Here is a 24,574-nt window from a genome sequence, read left to right on the forward strand (position 1 = left end):
CCTGTTACTCGTGTAATGGGCGAAACCATTTCGCGTCTTGCTGCAGGAAACAAGATGACGTCTACGAAGTACAGCATGAAAGCGACGACTTCGAGGTGCTGGACGTCGCTGTCGGCAGCGCTAACAGAGAACGTGACTGGCAAGTGGACGCATGCATTCAAGGCCAAAACGTGAGGTTCAAGGCTGATACAGGGTCGCAGGCGAACGTTTTGCCGCTCTCTATGTTCCGCAAGCTTAAGGCCATTACCCTGATGCCAAGCGGCGCCGTTCTGAGATCCTACAGGGGTAACGTTATCAAACATATCGGCAAGTTTTCAGCACCCGTGACGGTTGGCGGCCATAAGGTGTGCACTGAATTTTTTGTTGTAAAGAAAGACCACAGTGCTATCTTGGGCTTGGCAACCAGCGAGAAGCCAAGGATCGTCCAGCGCGCTGTAGAAAGCTGAACCGATCGTCAAGGGATTCCCACGGCTTTTCCACGGGATAGGACGCGCCCCACGTGAACACAAGATCGTACTGCACAAGGAAGCCCTGCCAGTCGTCCAGCCAGCTCGAAGGGTTCCCCTGTCACTGCGAGAGCCTCTCCGTGCGGAACTGGACCGGATGGAAAAGGAAGGCATCATCCAGAAGGTCAGCAGCCCTACAGACTGGGTAAGCCCGCTTGTCATTGTGTTAAAAAAAGACGGCAAGTTGAGAGTTTGCATGGACCCGAGAGGCATAAATGAAAGCTTGAAGAGAGAACACTACCAAATGCCTCGCCGCGAGGACATTGAAGCGGACTTGGCAGGCGCGAAGTTTTTCTCGCATCTCGACGCAAATGCTGGATTTCACCAAATCCCACTAGACGAGCAATCGTCCAAGATCTGCTCATTTGCTACCCCCTTCGGCCGATATCGGTTTCTTCGACTTCCATTCGGCGTGGCATCAGCTAGCGAGGTGTTTCAGAAGGCCCTCAACGAGGTTTTCGATGGCCTCCCAGGCGTACGCGTGTACGTGGATGATGTGCTGATTTGGGGTGCGACAAAGGCGGAACACGACCAGAGGCTGCGCAGTGCACTTAAAGCAGCTGAAGAAGCGGGCCTAACGTTTAATGCATCCAAGTGCAAGTTCGGCGTACAAGAAGTTTTGTTCTTGGGAGACATCATTAGCCACAAGGGCATTAGGCCCAATCCCGATCTCGTGGATGGCCTTCTGAAAATGCCCAAGCCTCAAGACAAATTGGCGGTACAGAGGTTGCTCGGGGTCGTTAACTACTTCGGCAAGTATCTGCCGTCACTTTCACAGCGCACGTCGACGCTTCGTTCTCTATTCAAACAAGACTCCATTTTCGATTGGACATCGAATCACGAAAACGAGTGGCAAGCTATATGCCAAGAGTTGAGCGAAGCACCAGTGCTTGCCATATTTGACCCATGCTTGCAGACAAAAGTGACTGCAGATGCTTCTCAAAGTGGCGTTGGCTCGGCGCTCCTACAACGTCACGGGGAGTGCTGGAAACCGGTAGCGTACGCGTCAAGAGCGCTGACCGAATCGGAGCAAAGATATTCACAGATTGAAAAAGAGGCATTGGCTTTGGTGTTCGGTTGCGAAAAGTTCAATCATTTTGTTTATGGCCGCCCACTCTTCCTCGAAAGTGACCACAGTCCGCTGATAAACATATCAAAGAAAGGCATAGCCGACATGCCGCCCAGGGTGCAACGTTTTTTCCTTCGATTGCTCCAATACGATTACACCCTCACCTTTGTTCCCGGCAAACAGATGGCCCTGGCTGATATGCTGTCCCGGTCTCCTGCTCCTGACCACAAGGCACCTGCAGACACGTGCGACGTCGAAGTTTACGCGGTGACGGTTGTGTCAGCACTCGTGAGTGAACCGACAGCCGCGAAACTTGCACGAGAAACTGCTAACGATCCGTACCTTGGCGTAGTGCTGCGGAAGCTAGCGAGGGGAGAGACTGTGGACGGTCCACTGAAACCGGTGGCTGCCGAACTTTCCGTGGTCAACGGTAAACTCCTGAAAGGATCGAAAGCAGTAATTCCGACAAGCATGCGCAGAGATATGCTAAAGCGGATTCACGCAGGTCATCTTGGTCAGGTGAAGTGCAAAGCTAGGGCTAGGCAGATGGTCTATTGGCCGAGCATAAACTCTGACATTCAGTCTCTGATCGAAAGTTGTCCAACGTGCAAGACTTATGCTTATAAGCAACCATCAGAGCCTTTGATTCTTCGGGCAACGCCTACTCAACCATGGCACCGTGTCGGGGTCGACCTCTTTCAATACTCCGGAAGACATTATCTGTGCGCCTACGACTCGATGTCCAATTTCCCAGAGGTGGAGCTGCTGCCGGACACGACAGCCAGTTCGGTTGTCGATAAGCTAGGTGCAGTATTTTCCCGGTACGGCATTCCTGCCGAGGTTTGCACAGATAACGTCCCGCAGTTCAGCAGCCACGAGTTCGCTCTTTTTGCGCAGCTTTATGATTTCAAACATGTGACATCAAGCCCGGAATATCCTCAATCTAACGGGCTCGCGGAAAAGGGTGTACAAATCGTAAAGCGCGTTCTAAAGAAAACGAAATCTGCTAGCGAGTGTTTCTGGCTGGGCATGTTGAATTACAGGGCAAGTCCTACTGAAGATGGCCGGTCTCCAGGCGAGCTGCTCCAAGGAAGGCGGCTGCGCACACCCGTGCCGGACTTCAATCCCCTGCCTACTGTACGGGTGAAAAAACACCGACAGATAAGCCACAACGAGCGAGCTCTACCACGCCTGAGCAACAACGACGTGGTACGTGTGAACGGCAAGTCATGGTCACGAAAAGCCAAGGTGGTTGGATCGGCCGGTCCGCGGGCCTTTCACGTGCGCACAGAGGACAATACCATTCTTCGGCGCAACCGCCGACACCTTTTGGCAACGAAGGAACAATGGTCTGATGACTCATCAGACGACGAAGATTTCGGCGACAACAGGGCATCGTCACAAGGTGTGGCGTCAACTGCCCCTGTGGCTCCACCGACGCCAGCTGAGCAGTCAGCGCTTCAGCCACTGCGAAGGACAACACGACAGATGCGCCCACCAGAGCGTCTGGGTTACGACCAACACTTTCAGCAGACAAGCCAGCGGTGTTGAGCTTGGCGGTGAACAGCTGTTGAGAAGGAGGATGTATCATATCAGACGAAAGCACGCAAGCTATCTCTGTAGGCTTCCTTACCACGTGATTATCCCTCGCCCTCTGTTTTCACTAACCCCTTTCCACCTTCGGCTATAAGTATCAGCGCTGAATAAACAAGCACGTTCTTTGTTATCCAGACACACTGGCTGTCCATTCCTGTCGTCCCGCTCGAGGACGATACAGATATCTGCGTTCCTTGAAAACAGAGTTTTTTTTGTATAATAAATGATGTCAATTCTGGAAGATATAAAATATCCAGAGGTGTTCCACAAGGGGCAGTCCTGTCGCCTGTGATTTTTATTAATCTAATGAGCTCTATTCCCAGCCATCAACACATTCGCACGTACATCTATGCGGACGACATTGCATTTTTCACTGCTGCAGCTGACATTCAATCTCTATATGTGCGCATGCAATCGTACCTGAATTTGCTTGAAAGTTGGTTGTGTGACTTACGTCTCACCTTAAATGTAAACAAGTGCGCTGTACTTGCTTTTCAAATGAAAGATCCTGTTCATCTGTCTCACATTTATCAGCCATAAAATATTCCTCAAGTTAAGTCATTAAAATATCTTACTGTCATTTATGATGACAGCCTCACAGGGCGCTCTCACATTGACCATGTTGCAGCGAAAGGGGCTCGTGCTGTGGGCATATTGCGTAGATTAAGTAATCCCCGGTCTGGAATGCGGAGAGATGCACTTTTGCTGATTTATGTTTTGTATGTCCGACCAATTTTAGAATTCGGATCTGCTGTTTTCTGGTACGGCTGCGTATAAAATTCGCCCGCTCGTTTTTTTGGAGCAGGAACCGCTTCAGTTGTGCCTTGGCCTCCCCAAATTTGTGACCAATAACGTTCTTTTCTCACATTCTGTGCTATAATTCGACTCGATGCCGCATGACTAACCACTTCCCTTACAAAAATTTATTTAGACAGTCTATAGGCTGCCCATAGTCTTCTATCTACAAAATTTATGAACTCTCTATAGATAAACCCTAGAGAACAGTTCATAGGCGATACAAATCCTTTAAACAGTCTATAAGCAATCTATAGATTTATGGCCATACACTTTTAGCAGACTTTAGTCTATAGACTATGAATAGGCAAAAGTAAATAGTTATAGGAAGGTAACATAGTCTATACTATCTTGAAGCCCATATTCCTCCTTTATTATCTAGATTTCAATTCCTAACTGTTCAGACGTACCTAAGGATATATGAATCAGATTTCACCGCTCCTTGTAATTTTTGTTGCCAGCCGACTTCCTTTCTTGGAGTCCACTGGCCTAGATTTCATACCCCGCAGGTATGGTTATGGTACAAAATTTGCTTGATCCTTTAAATGTTCTTTTGTATAACATCCTTCCGACAGAAAACAGTGGGTCCTCTGTAGAAATTGTCTATGATGACATTTTCCCGAAAAACGCTAAGCATTTACCACCCCGCATTTTAAATGGATTATTAGAAGACCATTTACAAAGCATACCTATTAGCTTAACGATAGCTACTGACGCCTCCCAATGCGATGAAAAGGCAGGGGCGGGAATATATTGCCCACTTCTAGATTGGTCTTTCTCTGTGCGGCTTCCTGACTACACCCCAATTTTCCAAGCGGAGTTTCTGGTGGTGGTGCTTGCTCTTCGAAAACTATAGAGCCTGCTTTCTCTTCAGTGGATGTCATTACAGACTCTCTTAAAATCTGATGATTACCTCCACCTGAGGCATTCGTGAAGCAGGCAATCATGCCATTCATGGCGGCTTGAGGTATCTCTATCAAGGCTCCGCTGCCGGATCCCACCCTTAAATTTTTATTTGCACAGGTCCGGGTTGGCGCTTAATCCCGTCTGTGTATTCTATGGTGAGTACGAAACCTTAGACCATTTTTGTTGTCTTGTCGCCGGTACACCATGATGAGAAGACGGTTTTTAGAGAAACCACTACAACAGCTTGGCCTTTGTTTGAGCAGCCCAGTCATATTGTCGTTTGGAGCCACCATACTTGGGTACAGTCACAAGTCTGTTTTTACCGCCGTACAAAATTTTTTAATGGAATCAAATCGGCTACGCGTACCTTGGTAATTTTTTTTTCAATTTTACTTTTATTCTTGCAATTATCAATATAATTTAACCTCTCGGCTATAAACATCAGTCTCATTCTCCTGCCTGTTATGCATTTCCTGTTTCATTTCTCTGTTCCTTTTTGTTTACTTCTTCCTTCCTCAGCATTCATTTTATTTTCGTCCAGGAATTGTTCAATAATGGCTGCATTTGGGCGAGTTGGTTTTCCATTCTGAACGTAAAAGCGCAAAAAACACAAGGACACAGACTAAGGCAGACAACACGAGCGCTCGTGTTGTCTGCCTTAGTCTGTGTCCTTGTGTTTTTTGCGCTTTTACGTTCAGAACAGGAATTGTTTATCTGAAAAACTCTGTGCCCCCCAATTCTTGACCAATCCCTCTATGTGGGCATGAGCCATTGTATGAGGGTAACACTTGTGAACGTAAAGGACCCCCTGCCACGCGCCAAATTTCCTGGTGTGGTTTACAAAGTTCCTTGCAATGACTGCACATCCGTCTATATCGGCGAAACCGGGAACTTCCAGCGACGAATGAAAGATCATCAAGGCTACGTAAGGAACCATCGCGCATCAAAGAACGCTATCGCCGAGCACGTGCAGACCACTGGCCACGATATAGCCTGGGACGAGGCGGAGATTGTAGCCATAGAAGGAATATTTTGAAAAGGCTGCATCTAGAATCATTAGTCATCCAGACGACGAAAGACACCTTGAACAGGAATCAAGGCTCTCTTCATCATATCTACGCAAAAAGGTTAGGCACAATCCTGGACTATATAATCCCGCCTTCTTCTTTGACAGTCTTATTGTGAACAAGGGTCCCGTACGGGACCCGAAACGTCATTTTCGTTTGTTTTTGACTTCGTCAGTGACCCAAACTTCACCCTGTTATTAAACAACAACAATGCGCGTACCAGGTTGGTTGGTTGTTCGCAATAATTTCTACCACTTAGGGATCTTTAACGTGCACTGACATATATCGCACAGCAAACGGGCGCCTTGCGTTTCGCCTCCATCGAAACGCAGCCGCCGCGGTCGGGTTCGAACCCGGGTACTCCGGCTCAGTAGCCGAGCGCGCTAACCACTGAGCCACCGCGGCGTGGTGGTGAAAAGCATTTATTCGATATAGGTATCCACAGAGAGGTGTTCGGGGGCTTCCCTTAGTGGGAAGCCTTCTTACATACAAGGTGGAGTCCTAGCTATAGTCCGGGACCCCACTGGTAGAAGCCGCCGTCCAGACCCTCTGGACCAAGGCCCGCTGGGCCTGGAGGTTCGAGCAGCCGAGCAGGGCCGCCTCCCAGTCCTCTCGGGTGGGGTGGGGGTTTGGGGAAAGGGCAGAGTTAAGCTTTCCTCTGCCCTCCTACCGATGGGAACTGCTTTTAGCAGTACGAAGAGTACTTCAGGTCTTCGTCCGGCGACACGTTGCCGGTTGGGGCAGCAGTTCCAACTTCTCAAAGCAAAACTTATTTATTAAAGACGTGATTGAAATATAAGGTGGTGATGACAAGGCAGTTTAAAGAAAAGGCTGATAAAGAAAGGCTGCTTAAAAAAGGCTGTTAAAAACGGCCGAGCTTGAGACTCGGCGCGCTCGTCCCAAGTCGTCGTTTTCCGCGGGTTTTAACCCCTTCGATAATTGGGCGTAGCTTGAGTAATCTAGCTCTCGCCCAATTTAGACCAATAGCAAAGCAATTGCATCGTATGTACTAGTGGGCGGAGCCCAGGGCCCGCCCCGGGCATGACCGCTCCTGGTAACAGGTGCGGGGGGGAGTCCCATCGGCTCTGTGGGCTTCCACTTAACACCTCCCCACCAAGAATGTTGGGGGGACACTTGCTGTACACACAACATACCGAAGCCCACAATAGCACAAAGGATGCGGCCTTCAACAAAATATGAAACGCGCTAATGCACAATGGACCCGGCCCTCAACTGGGCGCTGTACCAACAATAAAAAAAAAGCCTTCTGCGTCCTACTAACAATTGGAAGAAGAAAAAACATGCTAGGGAAGATACCTTCAGGCATGCAGACGCAAGCACATTTCTTAGTTACACATTTCAGTTACAGGACGACAAGCACAAATCAGACACTCTGGTAAAATCATAAGAAAAATCATACGTGCAACAACATTGCCATGAATTCGGGTTAAAGAAAACATACCACAGTTTTCATGAAGTTCTATGTACATCACAACATAATCCCGACGAGGGCAAGACACATAATAACACGGTGCTCTTCGTCACACACGGATTAACTGTCACAACGAGAACAGTTCACACAGGACACAATTTGCACACTGGCATGAGCGAATTCTTCGCGTTCCCCCACTCTCACTCACTGCCCCATCGTGTGCTCGAGCCACAAGGAATTTTTACGCCTATCGCAACCTGGCAGTGGCAGAGTGGGTTAAGGCTGTGTGTTCATTATGCATTTGTCGCTATCCACCAGGATCGAACCCGTTGCCCGGTGGCATCAAAGTGAAAAATACGTTCTGCAGCGTGCAGCATTCTCGCATTCGTCCTGCTCTCCGGTTGTGTCTCTCGTCTTCCTCGAAGGAGACGCCGACCGTCTGCGCATATGGGGTGCAAGCCTCCGAGAAAGGCTTTAACTGCTCGTGTCTAGAGAGCCTCTTAGAACGTGGCATCGCCAGCTCAATGAATTCGTCATCAGAGACCTCTATGTTTGCGATTCGCCTGTCGCCCAGACCCGCAAGGAGATCGCAGCATAGGTCGCGCTTCGCTTCTATCAGCGGTAGTGTAACTTCACTCCTTCCAGAACATGGGGTGAATCCTCCGTCGTCACTGCTCTGATTCCCCGCATCTAGAGCCAAGCTTATTGCGGCTTTGAACGAGTCTGAGTTTTCCGGCTCCGAACAACCTCGCCTACCCATCTGTGGTGCTGGCTTCTTCGACGCCGCTGTGACTGCGGCGCATGCTGGTTGAACGCACATGCCGCTTTCACATTTCTCTGCCTGGCATGCTGGCGCTTCAGTGAACAACAACAGGTCATTCGGGGCAATCGGGCCGACCGAGCAGTTCATGTCGTTGCGCTCATCAGTGCCATTAGCACCGCCAATAACTTGCTCGGCTGCCTCGCAACACTCGACCTGCAGGGTCTGATCACTGTTCGAATTTTGAACAGACATGTCCGTGGAACTCGCCTCCACCTTGGGAATAAAGGACTGCTGGTCTGTGTCAACAGTCTTGGTCGACTTGACAACTCGCGGCTCCTCGCCGCTAACGACAGCTGCATCGTTTGCAAGAACCTGGGATTCCTGCTGTCTGCTTTCAATAGGAGCCGACTGAATTCCTCCGCAGTGATCCTCGTTATTTCCCACCTCGACCAGCGTTTCAACAGCGTCATTCGCGCTAATCGAGTATGGCTTTGCCCGTGCCGTCTTCGGCAGTACACGCGCCGCTCTCCGTGAGCGTTCCTCCTCTGCAATCCTTTTCTTTGTCTGCCGTAGCTTCTCTTCGGCTATCGCTAGCTGACGCTTGAGGTCTCGAATAATAGCGTCGCCTCTCTCCTTTTCCATGGCCCGCTCGGCCTCTGACATTTCTGCGCGCTCAGAGCCATACTCGTAGTCGTATCCACCTACCCAGCCTATTGTGACCATTGTGCCTTGTTTAAGTCTAACCCCGCGGCTCAAGCACTCCCGAGGCAAGTAAAGTGAGAATGGGGAAACTCACTCCGTTGTCGGGCCGTCGATCCTGGCATTCGATTCGTGGCAGCAGCAGGTCACGTGCTGAGTCGCAGACGTGTAAGTGGCCGGAATCCAGAGCTCGCCGCAGGCCTATCGCGTCCTCCAGGCCTACAAAGTCGCCAGCCGAAGGTGCCACCCTTTTTGAGCCGCCAACCGAAGGTGCCGAAGAAGTCGCAGCGCTTCGCTCCGTAGGTCGGCTTCTCCCTCCTCGGCACTGCCTTGGAGTCTTGACTCCCAAGGCTTCTCGCAAGAATATGGTCTCGGACCCTGGTCCCCGGGGCTTCTCACCAAGATGTTGCCCCGTCAATCTTCCGGAAGGTACTGCCTCCAACCGCTCTGCAGGAAACCGCTCAGACGATCCTGGTCACGGCACCAGTTAAACTTCCCTGCTCTCCTTCGGATGGGGACGGCTTTTAGCAGTACGAAGAGTACTTCAGGTCTTCGTCCGGCGACACGTTGCCGGTTGGGGCAGTAATTCCAGCTTCTCAAAGCCAAACTTATTTATTAAAGACGTGATTGAAATACAAGGTGGTGATGACAAGGCAGTTTAAAGAAAAGGCTGATAAAGAAAGGCTGCTTAAAAAAGGCTGTAAAAACGGCCGAGCTTGAGACTCGGCGCGCTCGTCCCAAGTCGTCGTTTTCCGCGGGTTTTAACCCCTTCGATAATTGGGCGGAGCTCGAGTAATCTAGCTCTCGCCCAATTTAGACCAATAGCAAAGCAATTGCATCGTATGTACTAGTGGGCGGAGCCCAGGGCCCGCCCCGGGCATGATCGCTCCTGGTAACAGGTGCGTGGGGGGGGGGGGGGTGGAATTGGCCCCGTGGGCTGTCGCGAGCCCAGTGGAATGCCGCCTTTCACCCTAAGCGCGGGCCTCACGCCTCGACGTACATTCCTCGATTCCCCCCCGGGCATGACCGCTCCTGGTAACAGGTGCGGGGGGGAGTCCCATCGGCTCTGTGGGCTTCCACTTACCAGGCAGTGTTTTGCTGGCAAGCCCGCACCATGTGTCAGCCACCTCTCCACAGTGCGAGCACCGGTCAGTGACCATAGGGTCGAAATGTCTCATTGCAGCCGGGCATACTAGAGTATTAGTGAAGTCAGAGGAGGAGCATGCGTTCGTCTGCTTTCCCAAGCCCTTATCCTGGGGATCGGTAGCATTGATGTTTACTCGGATAATATTGCAGAATTTCGCAAAAGTAGAATAAGGATTGTCCCACATCCGAGGTATCAGCCTGTATGAGGTACCCGGGAAATGAGCTCGGGCAGCCGCGTATGCGGCCTCATTCCCTCAAAGACCACGATGACCTGGAGTCCAGATGACGTGTTTAGGGGCGGGTTCCGTATTGCGAATGCACCAACGCAAGAAATATGCTGCTTAGGGGTGCTACGCAACCGGCTTCGTAGCTTCGATACGCTCCGCGGGAGTCGGTGATGATGTCTTGAGAAGCAGGATGGGAAATGGCCAATGCAATAGCCACCTCCTCTGCGTGAGTGGGGTCAGCTGCCCTAAAACTCAAACCATCCATCTGCTTCTCTTGGTGCATAAATGCAGCTGTAAACCACCCCCGGGGGTCAGGGCCGGCAATATCCACGTAGAAGACGCCGTGTTTGGGGCCGTACTTGTGCCAAATCCCGGCGATGGCACACCGGACACGTGTGGAACGGCGCAGCTGGTTGCCATGGTAACGGCACATGCGCAGTTCTGGCTCCGTCTGACCGCACGAGACGCGGCTCTGACTAGCGTAGCTGGTGTAGCTCTCTCCACAAAAACGCCTTGCTGAAGCGAGTCGTCGCTGCCAGATGCGGCACTTGAGCTCGAGCTCTGACTGCGGCCTGCTCTCTCCGTTTCCGTCGTTTCTACTCAGCCTCGCGCTCTCCGAGTTGTCTGCGTTTCCGTCGCATAGCATCAACCTCTCGTTTTCTCAGCCCTGGATCCGCTTTTCGTCTGGCACGCTGAAGACTTGCACAACGAGTACGGTATTCCTCCGGAGACATGGCGAGGGTGGCAGGTCTGGTTGCACTGAAGCCCTGCAGTTTTCACACGTCTGGCCGCATTTTTGTGCTGTCGTGCTAAGTCGGCTGTGGCATACTTGCGGGGGCGTGGTAGGGTTCAAACCCGGGTACTCCGGATAGTAGTCAGACGCGCTAACCACTGGGCGGCACGCAGTTTTGTTTTCATTATGCGCGCGGCTTTTGCGCAGTCGTATATTCGTCAGTGATTTCTCGTGGACGACAGGCAAGTCGGCATTGCTGTGATGGAGATTTGGTTTAGGACGAAGTTTGACAGCATGTCGTGCGCTAGGCGAATTGAAAAAAGGCTTTTTTATTATCTGTAGGGCATGAATGTGAGCTTCGAGATGCCAGTGATACGGGTTCGGTCCCGTCTGCGATGGGCCCACGTCGATAGGGACGAGTGACAAAAGGTTCTTATTCTGTGCCATACATTGTCAACACGTCAAAATGACCTAGTGTGGTCGAAATATGCGGTGAACATTTCTACTCCGGCGTTTTTCGTAGCTGAAGCTGCTTTTCAGATCGTGAAATTCCAGATATTTTTGTTATCCTTTCTTCATAACAAATCAGACCCTCAGCTTTGCGCCGGTGAAATATTTTCCGTCTTCCACGAGCTTTAACTGCTATTGCCGCATCCAAAAGTGACCGTATATTTGGTACTTATGTCACATAGCTCTGCCACATCTTTGATACATAGCGCAGTCATATTAGTAGAATCATTTATTAGTTTAAAACGCAGCATTTTTTGTACAGATGTTTACCCTGCCCTAAGAAAATTGAGGCAACATGTCAGAGTGCAGTGTTGGCGGCTCTTACCAGCTGTGCAGTAAGTGTGCCTTGTGTTAGTATTCGCCAGTGTGCACAAAGCAGCCTGATCCATATCTGAACTATATTTTTGTGCTTCTGCGGGTTTCTGTAGTTCGAGCTTATATGACGGTCACGCACGATCCCTCATCTGAATATCCACAATCTAGAGCCTGTTAGCATTGTGAATATATCTGTATGCCTGCAGTGTGTTCTTGAATTAGAGAAAACCTAGTGCCAAAACCATGCAAACCACAAGGACGAACCACGACGAGACACAAGCGCTTGTGTCTCGTCGTCGTTCGTCCTTGTGGTTTACATGGTTTTGGCACTAGGTTTTCTCCAATTCAAGTATGCACCAACTAGCCCAAAAAAGGTTTTAATGCAGTGTGCTCATGTAGTAGAACCCCCCCACCCTTGAGAATGCTGCACAAAAGTAAACCTGGACATGTTTGGTTGTAGGGACAGAACTACAATCACTGCTGTTTAAGTATACCTGCTGCATGACATGCCCAGTATTCCAAAGCCTTTAACATGATTACGAAAATCACCAAATTTTTTACGTAGCACTGAAATGTTACAATGCGGTGTTACTTTTTGTTTTGGTCAAATGTCATTACAGTCCTTTATGTCCTTTGTTTTCTAGCGTATGCCTGTGAAACATTACAAACAAGCTTGGAAGTATAATTTTCCTAACCTTTATGAAGCATTTAAAAATATATACGCATCTTTCACTAAAATGGTGAAGTAGTCGTGCAAGAACAGACTTTTGCAAACTGTGATCTGCTACAACTTCAATCTGTACTTTGCAAGGGACAATATACCACGTGCACACGTGCTTTCCAATGGATAGCATGGCCTCAAGGTTGTACAGTGGTGCCTCATTAATATGGCAGTTTGGTTCATGAGCAAAAATGTCCACATGAAGTGATTCAGACATCCATAACAGAGAATCGTGAAGGGAGGAAAAAAATATTGTGAAAAAAGAATGTGATTAAGGTCTACTTGCATAGCAGCGGGGTGGAAAATAGACAAAATGGTGGGAGATCGAAGTGCATTACCCTGGTTTCCATTGTACAATATTGCAGTGCAGCTGAAGTTTTTAGTTGTTTATGGGATGCATGATGGTATCTTATGGCATGCTGACATATCTCCTGTTTTGACTGTTCATATTCCACATCCCACTAGTACAGACAGAAGCAATATGACACGCCCTGTAAGCATGGCCGGCTGCCCTTTCCGTGCATGCCCCTGGTGCTGCCCATTCTTGTCGGCTGTCGGTGACAGTGCTTTATGAAGCGCAGAGGCCGCGCACTCATGTGTTCCTAATCATATTGCTCCCATCTGTACATATTTATATTTGGGTGGCAACTGCTGAACATGCTGAATGCAGCTTTCAATGTAGCACAAGATGCAGAAAAATTATTCACAGCTGTGCATACAGTAAAGTTAGACTGGGCACTGTGGCACTGTAAACCATGAAATGTCTAGAATAAGAGCTATCACTCAAGCATAAGTGCAGTTTTGCTGGTACCCTGCTCTCATAATACAGGAAAACAAACATCTGGTGGGGCAGTCAAGGTATTATTCCGATCACTGACCATCCTGAAGGGACACTCAGTATGGAAACAGCAAACTAAGCAAGATGGATAGCTTATTCCATGGGAACACTGCCAGTGTTTTTTCTGTGCGAAAGAGGTGGCTGTGTTGCCGATAAAATCGCAAGTCCCGAAAGCCTTCCACATTCAGACCTGCAAGAAAATTAAATGAGCACCGGTGTGTCAATTATATGACTATTTCTATGCAATGGAGCTCTCTGGCCAATCAGAGGCACCACTGACTGGGAACGTGGCCGGAAACCTGAGCTAGTCTGCTGGCCAAGTCAGCCGTCACGGCGGCAAGGTGCAAGTGCAGGCTGCCTCAACTCCACCGTCCTTCATAAACTCTATGCTTCTCCACTCTTTACTGAAAGGGAGACGCACTCTCCTACATTGCGTGTGTCGGTGCCTCGTTATAGCACACATATATACGTGTTTAATTTCGGCTGCGGCGGTCGAATTTCGATGAAGGCAATATGCTAGAGGCTCATGCACTGTGCGATGTCAGTGCACGTTAAAGAACCTCAGGTGGTAGAAATTTCCAGAGACCTTCATTACAACGTCCCTCATAGCCTGAGTTGCTTTGGGACATTAAACCCTCATAAACTAAACAATAGAAATAGGCTCCGTAGATGCAAGAAAAACTATGTTAAGTTGTCAAGGGCAAGTGCAGGCTGCAAAACAAACTGCTGATCGCACTCTCACACGTATACATTGGCAACGATGCGAGCTTGTATCCTTTGGTGCGTTGTGTGCTGTCATGAAGTGTACATGTAAGCTCCGAGGGATCCTCAAAAGCATGTAAGCAGCAGACGCGCTCCAACTTTTTCATTCAACATCACATCTCTGTGAAAAACTGCGGGCACATTGCTTATCAGATGGCATGCTATGCTGTCAATTATCATTTTTGTGACTTTTGTGATCGACTCCACTGTTGAAGTTGCAATATCTGCATTCGTGGATCCATTCCTGTGGGTTGCAAGCAGAAAAAAACTGGTATGTCCCGCTCAACTATAGTCATTCCGCTTTCCGGCTACAGACCTTCCAACTGGCTCTTGCGATTCCAATTTGTCATTTCAATTTTTTACAGAGACTTCAAATGGCATGTTCCAGAGAGAAAAATTGGGTGACAATTAGGCTTGCCAATTGCAAAACTCAGTCATGTAGCATCAAGCAATTGGAAGCTTGAACTAGACTGTCCATATGAAGTGGCTTGAGCATTGCAAACAAAAAAAATCTGCCAACTGGAAGGACCAATTGGTTCCAAAAGCACAGCTGGAAATTTCTGCCTTGACTGGGATCTGCATATTGCTCTCTATTAAAACAAAACAGTGAACTAATAAGGTTTTTGGAAAAAAGTATTGGCAGGTTTATCTGCCACTCTTTTCATAATTTCTGCCATCACCATGAGCATGATTAAATGACATGACTTTGCTCAACATGCAAACACCACTGGCTTCAGCAGGAGGGTCCCATTAACAGAGTATACAAACGGAAGCAAAAGTGTGATCTGCGGATATATCTTAAGCTTATGTTCCTTGTGTGTGACGCAGGCTTCACTTCTCTACAACTGTGCTATTCTCATAATTTCATATCCCCTGTAAAAATGTTGGCACAACACAGAATGTCCCCCTGCAGTCCTGGGAAAAAAATCCAGTTGGTTCTGATTGGAACAGATTGATTTTTGGACACCATTGGAAGCAATTAAATCATCCAATTGGTATTGAAAATCCTACCTGGTTCCCATTAGAACCAATGGACATTTTCAGCTGGGTGAGATTTTGCTTCTTGGCTACGCTCGCCATTCTGCTTTGTCATGCTTTGACGATAATTGCCCACTGACGGCAGAATTGTGATCAAGATAGTGCATTAATATGTTACCAGCTGCAGTTGTACCAATCCGCCCATAACGGTACTGCGTGTACTTAACTTTTAAGCAAATTTCTGGCTTACAAAAGCCTTGTTTCTGGTAAAAAGGACATATTTGCTATCACGTGAAGCTAACCTGTCTATCCTGTATTCCCCTTTAATGTCCTTTTAATGAGACGTAAATACATTGAGTTTTTTCCCCAAGAAAACTGTCCATAATTTGAGTCACCCTTATCAAAGGGACCCTGAAATGATTTTGGTGGTCATATTCTAAAGCAACAGATCTGTAGAGGTGGCCTCTGTGAGTATTCAAGTCAAATTCATAAGCTCCACATGGGCGCTATAAATTACAAAACAGTGAATACTCTTTTCCGTCTTGATGTATGGCTTCTTGGATGCGAAATGCTTTGCAAGAAGGGCCTTCTGTTACATCTCGTGCAGACCAAACATTTTAGCCATAGATTTCTTTGTCCAAACTGCTCTTTTGCAATTGAAATGAAATCCTTTGAACTGAAATCAAATTACTACACCAAATATGAAGTCAGTGAAATGAAAACCGCAAAAGTAATAAAGAAATGAAATATGGCACCAGTAGCCTACAAGTTGGTAGGCATGTTCCTAACAGTGTGCCGGATGCGGATGCAGAAACACTGGCAGAGGAACAGTGTAAAAATGGCTGGCCCACTCGATACTTGTGCCAGGGACGACCAGCATTCTTTCCTTCGGTTTTTGCAGAGTGAAGTTGTGAAACCTATCAAAATTCATTGCATAATGAAGGTCCAGTATGGCAACTCATGTTTGCCATGGAAGCAAGTGTATGAATGGACACAGAAGTTCGTTATCTTTCGCTCAGCCAGCACAAAAGCGATCATGTTCATATTAACGCTGCCTGTACAAAGCTGCTGCTCACTGTACCCCACCCTCCGCCCCTACGGCGGCAGTCAACTTGAGCAACCAAATTTGAAACTCAGGCTCTAACCTGAACTATGATGCAGAGTACACTTCCCCACAGCCACAAATCTGCCAAATCATTCATAGGCTACTGTGGCTATTTGTGTGTGTACGGCTGCGTGTGGTGCGGTGTCAGCATTGTGTTAATCATTTCATGAACCAGCCGGAGCTGATCGCTGACGTACTGTGAGGGTAAGCAGCTGCACTTTATTTGCACAAGAGCAAAAAATTTCTGAACAAGGGACTGGACACTGCACAAAATGCGAACTACTGAGCAGAACTTGAAGACTCAGTCTGGTTCTGCATGTTGATTTGGCTGATAGTTCTGCACTCACTTATTCCATGTCGTTTTATTTGCCATCTCCTGTCCCTTGTTCATAACTTAGCTCGCTCCTCCAAATCAAAAGAACAAGCATGACTGATGGAAACAAAGCAGACAGAGTCAATGCTGGTACTCAACTAAAGTTTAAAAGATAAAAGGAGGAATTAAATATCCGAGTCAATGCCACTGATCAGAACCCCCTTCGAACAAATAAGGACTGCAGTTTAGAACTATGCCAGAAATAGGAATGAACTGTTGCAAGAGCATATGACCTCTCAACTGTGCTCAAACAAAGCACTATTCTCTGCGCTTGCGAAGCATCAGGTACACAGTGATTGGGCTGTACTATTATGGCACTATCACTATCACACACAGTGCTACAGAAGATGGCAAACAATAATGCACAATACCTGCCACCACTGCACATGCCCTAACCACAATCTACAGTGGTGCTCAAGAACAACCAAGCTATTCTAATGCAAAGAAGACTACACCCACCCCCCACCAACAGAACTGGCTGCAGATCTCTCGACACGTCCATCCCAAAGCTGCAACTTAAAGCTTCGATCCTGCCGTATCCTCCAAAGAAGGTGGCTCTACCATGATGCTTGTGAGCAGTCAAGATGGCAAGACTTTAAGCACCGATTCCACAAGTGGATGCGCAAAAGCTGCAATGTATGCTACATGTATAATAAATTACCTTTGAAGAAACATGTCCGAAGCTAGAATTATAAGTAGTAAAGAAGAGACATTTCTTTTAAAATCATTAGAGCAGACCCAAAGCAAAACTTCTGCACAGATGATGATTTGGCTCAACTGGTGGCAATGGTGCCTTGATGAAAGAAAAAAGGCAAGAATGCACAAGGGTGAGATAGTGACAGTATAATGGTGATGATCAATAGGTATGTGCATGGTGTAGCATGCACAGTTAATGCCAATGAAGAATGATATGAAGCAACCCAGAGAACTGCAACAATGTAGGATTTTATTAAGGCACTGCACATTAACCCTACCAGCCAGTTTGAACAAATGTGAAAACTAATATGATGCTATGATGTGATGTTCACGCACACTATATACAACTAGCACGTACACACTAGTTACAATTCGCTTGAATGCTGAGCAGACGCCAGTACACTGTTGTTGCTTGCTTCCTAGGAGGGAGTCGGCCAATGACACAAAGGATGTAATGTCCAGATGCTAAAAGCCACAGCTGTGGTCGTGACAGCACACATGCACTTGTGGTGTGGAGGAGGTTGTCGCTCCATCTGATTCTCCACCCACAAAGCCGTATATCAACTCCAGATTGACAGCTATGCAAGCATGTCATTGCACCTGCCAGGATATCGTCACTCCATCTGTTTCTCCACCCACACAGTCGTATATCAACTCCAGATAGACAGATGTGCAAGCATGTCATTGCACCTGCCAGGATATCGTCACTCCATCTGTTTCTCCACCCACAAAGTCGTATATCAACTCCAGATTGACAGATGTGCACGCATGTCATTGCACCTGCCAGGTTACAAAACAAAATCAATTGTCAGTTAAAAACATTTCAGTTTTGTTGCTCCCAACAAGCTGAAATTTAATATTGGCCAGCAAATAGCATTACTTGCCTAAACTATGTAGTGCAAAAACAGGAACCAGATACTTGTGATCCAGCTCAACTAATACCAATTCTGTATTCAATCCGGTGCCAACATCCTCCACAGAGATCAATACACAAGGCGTGACATCACTCCCTCTCTGAATTCTCCACTACGCATGTGCGTTTAACTGGGGAGACATTTGTAAATGAGGACACCAAGCTAAGATGAAAACGTAAGTGACGGTCAGGCAGGAGCGCGTCGGTAGGCCGCCTGGTACCAAGAGACTGGAATCTGCAGGCGAGTGCTTGTCAATAGGCTGCCTGGCTACTAGGAGACTGAAGTCAGCTGGCACGTGCTCGTCGGTAGGCCGCCAGGCTATCGGGAGGTTGGAGTCGGCAGGCGCGTGATCGTTGGTAGGTTGCCTGGCTACTGGTAGGCCGGAATCAGCAGGCGCGTGCTCGTCGGTAGGCCGCCTGGCTACCGGGAGGCTGGAATCAGCGGGCAGGGTAGCGTGGTGCTGGGCGGGCAGCCAGACTCCGGACCTCAATGCCTGGACGGAGCACGCTAGCTGGCCTTGGGGAATGCCGAGCTCCAAAGAACGACCCGCCACTCAGCCACCCACTGCCACGACTGCCTCGAAGCTGAGCTCCAACGTTCGATTGTGCACGCGCACCGGCTCGCCCCGCACGCGGCCACACTTCTTTTCTTTGTCCACCCGGAACCCATAGTGGCACAATCCACACCATCACACTACTACTATAATGTGATGTTCAGGCACACTATATACAGGGCACGCACACACTAATCACAATTCCCTTGAATGCTGAGCAGACGCCAGTGCACTGTTGTTGCTTGCTTGCTGGGGGGAGTCAGCCAATGTCACGAAGGATGGCACATGTAATATCCAGATGTCAAAGGCCAGAGCTGTGGTCTTGACAGCACACAGGTACTTGTGGTGCGTAGGACGTCGTCACTCCATCTGTTTCTCCACCCACAAAGCCGTATATCAACTCCAGATGAACAGCTGTGCATGTCATTGCATCTGCCAGGATACAAAAAAAAATTCAATTGTCAGTTAAACACATTTCAGTGTTGTTGCTCCCAACAAGCTGAAATTTATCATTGGCTAGCAAAGAGCATTACTTGGCAAAACTATGTAACCAGCGCAAAAACAGGAACCAGATATTTGTGATGCTTGATCAACTAATATTATGGACTCACCATGCATGCAACCTGTATATATGTATTATTGTGTAAATATTGTATTTGAGTATGTTATTTCGTCCCCTATCCTTTCTTACTGTCCCCCCACCTCTTTTATTTCATTGCTCCATTCGGCCTGCTATCCTTTATTTCTGCTGCCCCAGCTCAGGTGCCTCCATAGTGATGGCAGATACCGGGGCTAGCAAAAATCTTTTCCTTCCTTTCGATTTTTATCTTTCTTTTTATTTTTGAATAAACACTACCACGACCACCACCAACTAAAGTGGATTCTCTATACAGTTCGGTGCCAACATACCCCAAAGTGATCAATACGCAAGGCACAACATCGCTCCTTCTCTGAATTCTCCACCAGGCATACGCATTTAATTGGGGAGACAATTGTAAATGGGCACGCCAAGTTAAGACGCAAATGTCACCATGACAAAGGCATTAAGTGAACCAAGATATGAATGGACTTATTTCATTGCATACTGGATTTGCTAATGCAGGCACCATGCTGCTTCCTCACCTGCAGCTCTTGTCTCCTGTGTAACCGGTGTTCGAAGGACAAAGCAGTCAATTCCCTTTGTCCTTCAGTGACCATCAGTGGAGATGCCAAGAAGCACCTCTTGAGTGCACCACACCACCTGGCAGCTGTTGTTGTCTGCAAATAAATTAGTAACTGTGCCATAAAAACAGCTAGACCACATGGTGGTGCATGTCCGTACCAAAAATAAAAAAAAATGCATCTGGAAGCATTACTGATCTGCCTCTACGACTACAGCATATTCCTAAATATCTTGGCAATAGCCTTGTAGCCCAAACTGACCAACCTTGCAAAAATCCAAACCTTTTTCAAGCTTATACCATCATGATAAAATAGTAAACAAGACCAAGACCATTTGCCAAGCCCAACGCCACCACTGAACCTGCAGATGCGAAGTACATGAACCAATGCTGCCAACTTCAGGCACACTGAAATAGGCAAGCCACAGCAAAATTTGCTCATATTAAAATAAACGAGAGAGTCCTGCATTCCACAAGGCAACTAAGAGATTCTTCCACTACAGTTCATGATGATTACAACCTTCAACATGGCATAAAAAATTGGCCCCCACACCCCCTAAAATATACTTCTACATCTTCACAACTACCATGTGGCATCTCTAAGAAAACTTACCTAATTACTTCTCATAAATGCAAACCATGAATTCCCACTATTAAAGAAGAGAAAGTACAAGTTTTGTCCTTGGGCTGTATTTTTTGTTAACAGAGTTGAAGGATATCGCATTCATATTACAGTTCGGGATGTCCTTCCCACGAGCAAATCAGTTTTCAATATGGTCACCACCAGCAGCCATGAAGTCTTGCCAACTGTGCACTAGCAATGTACCAGTCTTTTCATGCCACTGCAGAAGGACGAGGGCAGTTGCTGACACCTGCAGCAAACTGCAGAGGTGACCTTTTTGTTTGGCGCTAAGTGCATAGTATTTTTTAACTTGGGGAGAGTGAGAACGAGTAAATGTTATTAATATAAAGACTATTCTCTTTAATATAAAGTTTACACTGTTTTTATCTCGGGGAAACAGCATGGAAGATGACTTGGAGCTGCAGCTACTCTATGCAACATCATATTGGTCCCACAACTAGTCTAAGGTCGAGTGTGGTCATGATTGGCCATATCTTTATTTCAGCAAGCTCTACACTGATGTAAGCACAAGTTCAAAACTCCTCTCTGCAAATTTATGTTAAGCTGAGAGTTGTTGCATGCTACAAAAAGAGAGACATGCGACATCAACAGTCTCAAAAAGGTGGTGACCATCACTTTGCTGGCCGATGGCTGCAGCAAGAACCCACCCCTCTGGGAAAGAAGAGCTACTAAACCTGTATTCAATGGAACACCCTAAAATTGTTTGATCATAGTGATGAGCCGATGAATCATCTCTGGTGGATACTATGTCAAAGGTGACTCCATCTACTTAGTAATGAGCCAAATTCTGTTGGTACATGTACAGGTCGGCTTGCTTCAGGTTTGTCGCCTGACAAAGGACCCACCTGGAACATGTTTTCTCGAACTGAAGTTCATAACTACTGATGTGATTAACTCTGCCAAGCAACACATCAGAGTGTTCCACCACCCCCTACTTATTGCAATGGCCACCCATTAGTAAGTTCCTCAACAGGTGCCAGCAGCACATCTCTCATACTGAATGTGGTTACACATAAGTGCTGCAGCCTGCACACACACCTTCAATGCCACTCACATTCAATGCACCCAATACCAAGGCAGGCTTTCCTCACATATGGCATCCATTCAACAGCAGATATCAATAGGTGGAACACTCTCCACGATTAGCAACTTGAATGATGGCATGCTGCTTAATCATATGTCATAGGTGCCATATGAAAACATTCTCCGAAGAAGTTCTGAACTTTAATTTCAAGGTGGTGGTTCGGGCTAGTGGGTATGCATTATGATCCATAACGCAGCAACAAAACAGGGGACAAACACAAGCGCTAACAGCCTTCAATTCTATTCACTATAAACAGGGGTTGGACTTTTGGTTTTAATTTTTTCAAGGTCCACCTGACTTTTTACAGCTTATTTCAGAACAAAATTGTCGTTTTTTTAAGTGAATATTATTCTATGGCCCACCTGTCACCGGTGGGAAACCTGCCCACACCCACTGCGCTGCTAATGAACTTAGTATATTACCTATATGAACTTACATGACGGAAGCCAACAGTCACCAAAACCAAGAAGCATAGGGAATGTTTTTATAATCTATGGTGTTCATCAACAGGAGCTTATTAGGGTAATTATTTTAAAGATAATAGATTACAAAGCAGAAAAAAAAACACTGCCACTGGTGGGATTTGAACACACAACCTCCAAATTTAGCATCCAGTGATTGGACAGCCGTAGCCGTAGCTCAGCTGGTAGAGCACTGGACGCTAAATTCGGAGGTCCTGGGTTCGAATCCCAATGGCGGCATGTGAGCAATTTTTCTTCTGCTAAGCAGAAGATTGCACAGCATTCGCCTTAGCTCATTTGGTAGAGCACTAGGACGCTAAATGCGGAGATCGTGGGTTCGGATCCAAAAGGCAGCATGTGTCTGCTTTCTAATCAATTACGTTCAAGATAATGACCTTATTCAGCTCCCACTGACGAACACCACAGATTAAAAAAAAAAAAAACATCCCCTCTGCTCCTTTCTTTCAGTGACTGTTGACTTCCGTCATGTATGTCATAAGCCCCTCATTTCCCTTCCCTTGTCTGCTCTATACGAACTTAGTATACTACCTCGAATATAATGACCCTTAGTATGCCATCTCAGATATCCCCTTCAGTCATGTCCACATATGTGGACGTGGCACCTAAGCCTCCTCATATTTTCGTAAGCAAGGCGAATTTCCACCTTTTAATACTGCGCTCTTACTATTTTGACCCTTCCTGTCAAGTTTGTGGCACCATCTCTTGCAGCCACAGCAAAATGTGTTGGTAAAAAAAAAGGAAATATGTGCATCATGTGGTTTTTTAGGCGGGACGAGTAAATAGCTTTCTTTATGAATTCTATCTTTACAAACGATCGTGAATGACGCAATTTAGGTCTCGGAATGTGTCAATACGCTTATGTAGAAACGGCACACCAATTTTCATCGTCATAGACGAAGAATAAGTGCTGCGGTGGATGTTTACAGTGGCGCGCCCACAAATGTGGACATGGCGCCTTTGCCGAAAATATCGAAGTGGCGTTTTCTCCCCACAACGCGCAGTTTCTTTGTGGACGTGTGGTACGAAATGGGCTTATTGCTTATGGGCATTGAAAACTATGCTTGTACAAAGAGAACGTTGGACAAATTCAGCGCAGAAGCGTTTTTCATGAAAATAGGTGATGGAGGAACACCTCCAAAGAAGTGCGGCCAACCGAGCAATGAAGAACCGCCTCTTAGCTGAGCCGCTGCCGACAAACACAGCGTGCTATGACCAGTGCTTAAAGTCAGGGAAGTCTAGGAGGGTCTTAGGCCCCCTACCAATATTCAAAAAGGGATCAGAGACCACCTGTGCTAGATTGTAGAACGCATGAATCCGAAGGAAGCAACCATTTTCAGTGGCAGTTAGAACAGTTTCCTCTATCTTTTTTCAAATTTCGCTGCGGTTTTTAGCAAGATTCAGTATGTTTTGTATGAAACCCGAGACTGAGAAAAATACAAATTGGCAGCACTACACACGGGAAGATGAAAAGGGGGACCTGTGCTCTCACACCATGGTCAGTTGAGATCTGGCCGCTCAGCTCCAAGGCTACAAAACAACAATCAGAACACTGGTGGAGAGTGGGAATAGTTTGTTTGAAGTCTCTGACATAAATTGAGCAAACAACGACCGTGAAAATGACTTCTCATTTTTGCAAAAACCATGTGTAAAACAGGCCGTCAGATGCTCTCTCTCTCTCTCCCTTCCCACTGGTGCTCAGATCACTCGAGACCCCTTCAATGCAGCCGGACTTGAAGCATTACTTATGATGGAAGCAACCATTTGCCCTAGCCTCTTAGCACATCCATTACACAACGGCGCCGACGTGAAGGCTCCAACATCTAAAAGCCACGTACAGTGCTCGAAATACCGAATTTTCCTTTGCCTGTCATCACAGAATGACTGCTTTTATCTGTTTTATAAGTCATGAACCACAGAACAATTGCCTGAAGCGTACATTCTCACAGGTAAACATTTATTCATGTCTAACAATCAGTTAGAAAAGGCAAGCAAATGTGGACGCGAATAAAATATGCATAAATATGAATATTTTTGCGTAATTTTTTGCACCATCACTTCTGCTTACTCTACTGATCATTATTTATGCAAAAAAAGATTTTTCCTTTCAGCAGATTTAATTGGCGCCTGAAGGGGATATGGCAACCTTTTGTGTATTAGCCTCGGATATAACATTGCTTAGTACACCATCTTGGATATAATGAACTTTCATGTTAAGCTCAGAGAAAACGAATCTTTGCGTGTTAACTTCGGAAGCAACAAATTTTCATGTGTTACTTCTGATATAACGAACCTAAGTGTGCCACCTCGGATATCATGAACTTTCGTGTCTGGACCTCGGATCTAACAGACGAAAGTTGACCACCTTGGAATTTGAGTATGTCAACCTCGGATATAACGAACATTTGGCTGCTAATGCATACAAAAGATTCACCGAGGAACGCCTAAGAGTTTTCCTGATGTACGTACATGAAATTTTTCTAGCACATTCAAAAACAGGTTTA

General features: G+C 47.0%; 1 protein-coding gene across 13 annotated transcripts in view; it reads right to left on the reverse strand.

Moving 5' to 3' along the window:
* Positions 1–17,110: 17,110 nt before the first annotated feature.
* The window catches only part of LOC144128233 (uncharacterized), a 68,821-nt gene continuing 61,357 nt past the window's right edge, over positions 17,111–24,574 (reverse strand). For 4 of the 13 annotated variants that reach the window (XM_077661472.1, XM_077661483.1, XM_077661477.1 and 1 more), the window contains exons 5-6: positions 19,827–19,961; positions 17,468–19,118 (exon numbers count right to left, since the gene is read on the reverse strand). Coding sequence is in view for 1 of the 13 variants with exons in the window: in XM_077661484.1 (XP_077517610.1) it covers positions 19,128–19,136; positions 19,827–19,961 (144 nt within the window). In the remaining 12 variants the exon portion in view is untranslated. Of the gene's footprint in view, positions 19,137–19,826; positions 19,962–24,574 lie in introns of all 13 variants that reach the window. The other 9 variants (XM_077661479.1, XM_077661478.1, XM_077661481.1 and 6 more) reach the window with 6 other exon arrangements.

The sequence above is a fragment of the Amblyomma americanum genome, chromosome 4 (assembly GCF_052857255.1).
Source record: "Amblyomma americanum isolate KBUSLIRL-KWMA chromosome 4, ASM5285725v1, whole genome shotgun sequence".
NCBI classification, from domain to species: domain Eukaryota; kingdom Metazoa; phylum Arthropoda; class Arachnida; order Ixodida; family Ixodidae; genus Amblyomma; species Amblyomma americanum.